Genomic DNA, 8,808 nt, shown 5'->3' on the forward strand with positions numbered 1-8,808 from the left:
TCCCTCTACTAGCGCATGTGCATAAATAGCACAACATTTCTTTGTAAACAAAATGACTGGCCGTGTGAAGTAAGCGAAAGAAAAGTGTTTATTTTTAATAGGGCTTTCCCGAACAGTTCAAGTGGTCAAACTGGACATTTGGAACGGACTATGAATATGGGAATAGCCATGTAACATAAGTGGAAGTGCATACAATACATACATTCATTCATTAAAAAGATATGGCTCTTCACGTGATGTCCCTTTAAAAAAACTATGCATCTTGAATTGATGTTGAATTAATCTTTGTTCTTGATTTAAAAATCAATTAGTGTTTGTGAAAGAAACATTAACAATACAAATAGTAAAGATATTTGTCACTTAGAACAAATATGACTCGACTGAGACAAGATATTAACTTGATAGAAGACTATAATACTGTACATGTATGATATATATATCAATAAAAAACGGGTTTCGATTATTATTTTATGAAAATTCTGCCTCGTCCCAATAGACCATCTGCTGTTGATGTTGAGGCATCATAGCAGCATATGGTAGTGGTTGTGGTGATGATGTGAGGTTGGTACGGTGGTGACAGGTGATGACATAGTCCTGTTGTACACTAAGGTTCATTTGTTATTTTACACTTTATAACCCTCTGTGCCAGATGTGAACTGTTCTGTGCGAGAGTGTGTAAAGATAAGGGTTTTTATATTTTCAGTAAAGGTTGTCGAGATATTCTGAAAAAGGTACTCTTCAACCTGACTACGGTTAAGTATACATTAATACACATATGAATGTTAAAAAAAACTTATTTTCAAAGTGCGATACAAAAAAATCATTTTCATATCTTCGACTGTTTTATATTTACAAATACTAGACAGTTTCATTTAACAAATACATTCCATTTTCAAGTTTGTGAAGACTAATTTTGAGGGTCTATGCATTATTGAAATACTTTGCCTTTCTTTTACTTAACATTTTATTTCAATAGAAGTCTTTTTACATATAAAAAATGTGGTATCTTACAGTTTTGTTTACAATTTAGCTAGTCAAGCTTATAACCTCTTCGTGTATACTTTTTTGAAGCTTTGATATTACTCAACAGATCTGCGTACAACCTCCAGCGATATTTCTTTTAAATGTATAAATCTGTACTATCTCCAACAGTCTTGATATTATTCGACAGATTAAAGTTAGACCAATTCAAATCTGTAATTTCATAGTTAAATACCGGTAAAATATTTCTCAACTTGGTTTTTTAATATTAAGATTCATAAATACATCTTTTAAGTTACTTAATGTCTTACATTTCCTTTGCTGCTGGTAAATTATTTTTGTCAATACCTTCATTTTTTTCACAACTATCAATGCCTGTTGTTGGCTATATATTTAAAAGATAATTTAAATGTGAAACAAAAAAAATAAGTACATTCATAAGGTTCAAACAAAATATTTTTTACAGGAGTTAATGTTTCGTGTAAAAACTGTTCTTGTGATAAATAAAAAAGCCATTCCATTTTTATAGTTTGAAGTCTCATAAAAGTTTATTCACGTAGCATACAAAAAAAGTCTTCTTTTTTTCTTCCTGTCTCATTCTCTTTTTGATATATGTCTATGAATATATATAGTGTCAATGATTTTAACTTTGATCAGGTTGTGTTTTCGTAAAACAGTTTTTATATGTCTATTTACAATCAATATGTGATGAATATATGTTCAATGTTTTTTTCAAAAACTCAACAGATTCATTCCAAGATTATGATATTTCCATTATTGAAAGGTTGTACACCTATCATTTTTTTCTTCTTTTCATTATAGACTAAAGACATCTGGGTTTGTTTGTGTTTCAAATATTTTTTAAACTATTTGTGTTAAGGCAATACGCGGGTGAGAGTTTCCGGACCGTTTCGACGATTATAATGCAGTTTGTGAATCCTACCTTCAAATAAAAGAGCTCCTTTGTTTAATTTTAAAAGATATAAGTTGTAGCTTCATTTAAATCTTTTGATATTTTTTCTAATGTTGACTTTTTTTCCATGTCAGGTTTGTTTTTGTAATGTCTATGCAGAACAGTTTTTTATGTCTGTACAATCAATATCTGATATTAGTTATAATATGTCATAATAAATGTTTTAAATTGTATACATGTCTTTACTTATACATTTACTGGTTGCTTTGTAGCAAAAGGAGACTCTACACCGTCCCCGAGGGTAATTAGTACAAACTAACAAGAGGCCCATGGGCCTTAACGGTCACCTGATATATTTATACAGAGAGTTGATTATTCAAAGTGACAAAAAACAATGAAACCACCTTATTCAATATCTAGCATACAGATTGAAGACTAAAAGGTATTTGAAACTAGCACCTCTGATTCTAAACAAGGAAAATGAAGAAATTTTAGCACACTGACTCATTTGGGTCCCACCCTACAGCCCTTGGGGGTAGGGCTGGATCAAAATTTTCAAATATCAAACTGTCAACTCAGGGTTAAAATTCCAATCAAGTTATTAACATGTGATATTCAAAGTATCATTTGCCATTATAAACCATAATACCCCCCCCCCCTCCTTCTCCAGGGGGTTAACGTGAGACCCTAGGGTCATAAACCTTAAGACCCTTCCATCTATGAAGAGTGTTTGATTCTACCATATCTCGGTCTTGAGAAGAAGATTTTTGAAATTTCAGTCAATTCGACTCTTTTTGGCCCCACCCATCAGCCCCGGGGGGTCAGTCAGGGCTCATATGTGCATACCATCAAACTGCTACCCAATACTGATAATGCTAACCTAAATTGAATTACCTCCAATGGCAATTTCCCTATATAAACTATAGTAAAGTTTACCCCCCCCCCTCCAAGGGGGAAACGTGAGACCCAAGGGTCATGAAATTCACAATTTTGGTAAAGCACCTTCAGACCCTTCTATCTATGAAGAGTATTTGATTCTACCATATCTGGGTCTTGAGAAGATTTTTTTCTGGCTGTAAAAGTAAAATACATGATGCATGTTAAACTTTACAATTGATTAGAAAGAAAAATAAATACTCGCAATTGAAAGTTCAAATGACATTGATTGCCGTTTGAACAGGCCACCCTGCTCAGAAATATGTAAACATGAGAAACAGTTTTCATATGCAAATTTAATTGTTCGTTCATTGTTTAAGCAATAAGGAATATTCATTTTTGTATTGTCTTTATTCGACGAGTAAGAAATTCTATTAATTATACCAGATTTTGTGGTTATTAAACGTATTAGTCTAAATAATGAATCATGCTTGCATTATGCAAAATTCAATTATACTGACATTTATTAGAAAACTTGAAACACTACTTTTGGTGTCATCTCCATAGAAACCTAGATATGACAATACATTACGTCAAGGCGAATTATTTGATCCCTCAAAGTTTAACCAATTGCACATACGCTGACTGTCCTGGCATGGCCGTAAGAAACTGGCCGTATTGTTGAGTGTACCGTTGTTAGGCGAAGGCGGTATACCAAGTAGTTCACATATCATAGGATAGATGTCTATTATTTTGAAGGGCGTTACGGAAACTCCTGACCGGAAGTTAGGACCCATGGCGTAGAATATTGGCTTCATTGTCATTAGGCTGCTGTCGTATCCGTGGTCTCCCGGTCTTGGATTTTGTCTGGTCAATTGTGTGTCCTATTCACATAAATCAAAATACCATATATTTGGTTATTACATAAAAGGTCATGCTGAAAAACAAAACGGCATGTAGACAACAATTTCGCTTCAGGTATATTTTCAAAATACTGAAATAAAGATCTGAAAAGAATGATACTATCTTGCAAACATAATCACTTAGTTTTTTAAGCTCACCTGCCCTTATGCCATGGCACAGCGTCCGTCGTCCGACCGTCAACTTTTCCTTTAAAACGCTACTTGTCCTAAACGGCTTAGTGGATTTTAACCAAATTTAAACTGGAGCATCCTTGGGCCAAGGGCACTCAATTTTGTATAACGGATGGTGTGGCCCACCCTGGGGGTAGAGAAGCGGGGCCCAATAGGGGAAACAGAGGTAAACCTTTAAAATTCTTCTTCTACCAAAGGGATTTCGTCCGAATTTTGTCTGCAACATCCTTTACGCCCCCCCCCCCATAGGAGCAGAGGGGGTCCAATACGGGAAATAGAGGTAAACCTATAAAAATCCTTCTCCTAGTGTAGAGATAAAGGGATTTTATCCTATTTTAGTCTGAAGCATCCTTGGGCCAAGGGCATCCACTTTTGTATAAACGGATGGTGTACCTTCCTGGAGACAGAGGAGCGGGGTCCAATAAGAGAAATAGAGGTAAAACCTTTGAAATCCTTCTTCTACCATTGGGATTAACGGATTTTATACTAACATGTATTTAGTCTCAAGCATCCTTGGTCCTATGCTACTCAAATCTGTATAAACGGTTGGTACGGCCCTCCTGGGGGCCGGGAAATGTTGGGCCGAATAGGGGAAATAAAGGTAAACCTTTTAAAAGCTTTCTTCTAAGGTAGGGATAAATGAATTTTATCCTAATTTGGACTAAATCACCCTTGGGCCAAGGGCACTCAACTTTGTATAAACGGTGGGTGTGGCCACCCTGGGAGCAGAGAGGTGGGGCCAAATAGGGGAAATACAGGTAAACCTTTAAAATTCTTCTTCTACCATAGGGATTGAGGGATTTCGTCTCAATTTGGTCTGGAACAACCTTAGGCCAAGGAGACTCAATTTTGTATAAACTAGGCCGCCATTTTGGATTTTGACATTTGAAGTTTGTTCTCGCTATATCTCGAGAAATTCTGCATGGATCTTTCTAAAATTTCATATGTACATACAGTACCTACCATGGATCGAATACTATATCTTTGCTTCATATCAAGTTCTTTAAACTTATTATTCAGGTGAGCGATACAGGCGCTCTGATGCCTATTGTTCCGTCTTATCAGCTGATTAATTACAGTCTATAGTTTGCAAGATTGTATCCTTTTGAAAAGACAACAGACCGACAGTTTTTTACGTAATCGACGAAACTAGGGCAAAATATGGACGAAAGAAATATTTATACGGATACGGAAAATTTTAAATAAGAAAATATATTTTGGAAGGGTAATCGCTTACTGCTTCATTGATAACACCCATCATGTATTTAGGTAAAATCATTGTAATTACAATGTACACGTCCTCAAAGAGGGGACACCGCATTGATCATTTTAAAAACTCTAAATTTTTGAATGTAAATACATTTCTGTATATGCATTGAACGTCAATCCCGACTTAAATCTTCGTGTTTACCCTGCTAGCTTCGACCTTAAATATTCACGTTAAGTGCAAGCCAGTTCAAGAACTCTTCCCGTGTGAATGCATCTAAGTGTTTCGCGCGCGTCTGTAATGTCACCCTGCTCATTGGGGTATGGTGCTTCTTCGAGGCCGCAAAGACCCCTTTTATCCCTCAGTATTCTAATGCGATATTAATTCCAGTACAGTGAACATATATATAGTTTAATGCTGATGACGACGACGACAGCGATTTTCAAATTTAACATTGAAATTAAGAAGTTTGATAAAAGACAAGAGATCGCATGAGAAAATAATCTCAAGCGAAGTCTGTTAATTATATTCATCTTACATTTGTGATTGTCCATCCTTCGTTGGCTATCACAAACACTGGCATAACCCTTCGATTGTTCTTAACCCGCCACAATTCCGGTAGGTCGTCTCTCTTGTAGGCCTTTAAGTTTGGGTTTCTGTTGATGGCCCTGATGACAGAATCCACTTGTCCATCTTCAGGTACCACTTGCATGATAGCACCGGTTTCCAATGTTGACTTAATCATAGTCAGATCTACTAGATCATAAATATTAATCAGCTTATTATCATGATTTGTCGTTGCCATTCCATGGTCACTTGCGACAATCAAATTCACCGAATCCGTAAGTCTATGCTCTTTTAACTTATCTAGGAGTTTACCTAAAACTGTGTCCATTTCTTCCACCATTTTGACTAGTTCTGCTGATTCAGGGCCAAAAATATGTCCCGTATTGTCTGGTTCGTGAAAATACAACGAAACGATGTTAAATTTGTCTTTTGCAAGCATGCCAATGGCAAGTTCCACTCGATGCTCAAATGGAACCGATTGATTGTACTTGTGGATTTTATTTGCCCGAATTCCTTGTATGTCGATGTACCCCCCTGGCCAGTGTATTGTTCCAGACGTCAAACCATGTTTCCTCGCTGTTATCCAGATCGGTTCCCCTTGGTCCCACCATTTTGAGCCTGGAAACGACCCTATGGAAAACTCATCCTTGAATTCTGGGTCATACATGGCGTTTGCTATAATGCCGTGGTTTTCTTCATATAAACCTGTAAGATATAATCAAGTGATTAATTTCGCACTGGTAAAAAATATAGGTATTCTGCCCTACTCGTGAAATACTGTATACAGGGATACTTTCGCTCAGTCAAACTTTCGGCCTTCACCGTTAAAATCAACTTTCACCCGTTCTAACCCCACCCATCCTCTACCCTGACATTAAATTACTAGGCATATTATGTTGTCTGTTTTCGGTGAAATGATAAATTCGCCTCATGTATACAGTGTACCATTGTGTTTAGCCATGCGCACAAGAGTGTATTTTGTCACTAACGTTACATCGACGACCACCACAAATACAGTTATGCATCAGTGAATCTATTGAATTCGATGCTAAATCAATACTATTTACGGTGAAAGCATGAATGCACGTTGTTTTAATGTTTTACTGTACGAACTGTCGTGGCGTTTAAACATAAAGCGATAAAATGTAATTTGAGTGGTAAATACCGTTCAATTCATACAGTTAATCGAGTTTATCCTAAATATTATACAAGGAACTCTGTTCCATACACCCTTTGCATTTTTGGCTGGGGATTTTACCAAACGTATTTGGCGAGGCCTTGTGACGGTTGGGTTAATGAAACGAAACCAGCAATGTTTATATACAACTAAACACGCAAGAACAGTTTAACCTGTTTATTACTACAGTTATAATACATACAAGCTACAAGTTTGGCGTATCAGGGGCTACTCACTCTATACCAAAACGATTAAACTTACTAATAGGATATTTAAAATTTAAAGAATCTGGACTCTGAGGTGTCCCAGAGTAGCTAGCTACATGATCGAGCAAGACTCCAAAGATACAGAGAAGCAACTAGACCCTGGACGATTCCAGAGAAGCTACTAGACTCTGCGAGCGACCCTGGAGAAGCTGCATGAGAAATGGAATATTCAACGACTACGGCTAGACCCTCAACGATATGAGAGAAGCTGAATATGTTAGCTAGACCCTCAACGATATGAGAGAAGCTGAAACATACTGTCGTAAAATACTACATGTATAATATTATTATAAGATTGGGGGTAGAATTCCCCAAGAATTAAATGCCAAAATTGAACTATATGTTTCAACATAGAGTGAGAGCCCCCAATAAATAATAATAGAATTTATAAAGGATCTTAAAAACAACTGAAACAGTTGGTAGTCAATACCCTAAGTACATTTTTTTTTTTTATCCAAAACCCAATAAAAACTGGAAATCATAAATATCTGTCCCAGGCCGAAAAAGAAAAAAGAAAACCCAACCATGCTGTTCTAAGATCGGGAGGACATCTTCTGCTGAGCTCGGCAGATGGTAGCAGGATCTATGCGAATGTAACGTATGAAACAATCAGATGACCACCTACTAAGGGTCTGTATAACGTGATCTTCCACCCCAGCTGCTGCGGCTGAGGTACTGGCTCCGATACGAAAAGAATGACTATTAAAGGGCTGATTATCAATGCCAATCCGAGACAATGTCACCTATAAACATGATATAAACGTATGACGCATAAGAGGTCTAGCAAGGTGAACCTAGTCTACAATCAAAGGAGCTGGAGGAACAGCACCTTACGATAACCTGAGATTCAAGTATTTACTCATATAGTAAACACAGGTTTTAAGACACTCTTTTCATAAATATTAATATCTACTCCTCTGCCGAATGGCCTACATGGGTCTGTCTTAAGACGACCTCAAGGTGAGAGTATAGCAGGACAAATCTGGTTAAACACAAATATCGCAAATACGAATGAAATTGGTATCACATATTGATTACATGAAAACTTGCCACATTCTAAAAACCATAAAAAGCTGCTTTAAAATACATGATAACATGAGATCTAAAAAAAAAAAAGGGTTAAACATACCATGCTGTGTAATAGCATCCACATTTAGTTACTAATGTACATGTTATAGGAAGACGTTTAAAAAGCAGTATTCACTTGCGTCTTCTTGATAGCACGCAAAATGTACGACAGTCTAAGGGTGTTGGCAGTAGGGTCACCCAATTTCTTTTTAATGTAATGAAACCTGATACCAGCCTGGTACAATTTAATGGTGTTAAATTTGAGATGCAAAGCCTTCTGACAATGTGTAACAAAGTTGCGCATCCGGGGCTACTCCCTCCAACAGCTAGACTCTGAAAATGTCTCCACTCCAGAGAAGCGACTAGACTCTGGTTGTGAACACTCCTAGAGAAGCCATGATGCTGGACTCTGAAAATGTCTTCAGAGAAGCGATTAAAACTCTGATTGTGAACACCCCTAGAGAAGCCATGATGCTAGACTCTGAAAATGTCTTCAGAGAAGCGACTACCAAGCCCAGAGAAGTGAACAGCTAGACTCTGAAAATGTCTCCAGAGAAGCGACTAAACTCTGATTGTGAACACCCCTAGAGAGAAGCCATGATGCTAGACTCTGAAAATGTCTACAGAGAAGGGACTACACAGCCCAGAGAAGTGAACAA

The 8,808-nt window shown here is 36.9% G+C and overlaps 1 protein-coding gene and 1 long non-coding RNA gene across 3 annotated transcripts in view; both read right to left on the bottom strand.

Moving 5' to 3' along the window:
- Positions 1 to 2,919: 2,919 nt before the first annotated feature.
- The window catches only part of LOC110451238 (bis(5'-adenosyl)-triphosphatase enpp4-like), a 9,137-nt gene continuing 3,248 nt past the window's right edge, over positions 2,920 to 8,808 (bottom strand). The window contains exons 2-3 of one of the 2 annotated variants that reach the window (XM_021499158.1): positions 5,951 to 6,343; positions 2,920 to 3,654 (exon numbers count right to left, since the gene is read on the bottom strand). In XM_021499158.1, the coding sequence (XP_021354833.1) occupies positions 3,557 to 3,654; positions 5,951 to 6,343 (491 nt within the window). In that variant the 3' untranslated portion in view covers positions 2,920 to 3,556. Of the gene's footprint in view, positions 3,655 to 5,609; positions 6,344 to 8,808 lie in introns of both variants that reach the window. The other variant, XM_021499157.1, reaches the window with a different exon arrangement.
- On the bottom strand, positions 7,533 to 8,801 carry LOC110451239. The gene is made up of 2 exons (XR_002463049.1): positions 8,211 to 8,801; positions 7,533 to 7,824 (listed from the first exon to the last, which is right to left on the bottom strand). It is a non-coding gene; the product is annotated as an uncharacterized LOC110451239 (long non-coding RNA).

The sequence above is a fragment of the Mizuhopecten yessoensis genome, unplaced genomic scaffold (assembly GCF_002113885.1).
Source record: "Mizuhopecten yessoensis strain PY_sf001 unplaced genomic scaffold, ASM211388v2 scaffold5877, whole genome shotgun sequence".
Lineage (NCBI taxonomy): Eukaryota > Metazoa > Mollusca > Bivalvia > Pectinida > Pectinidae > Mizuhopecten > Mizuhopecten yessoensis.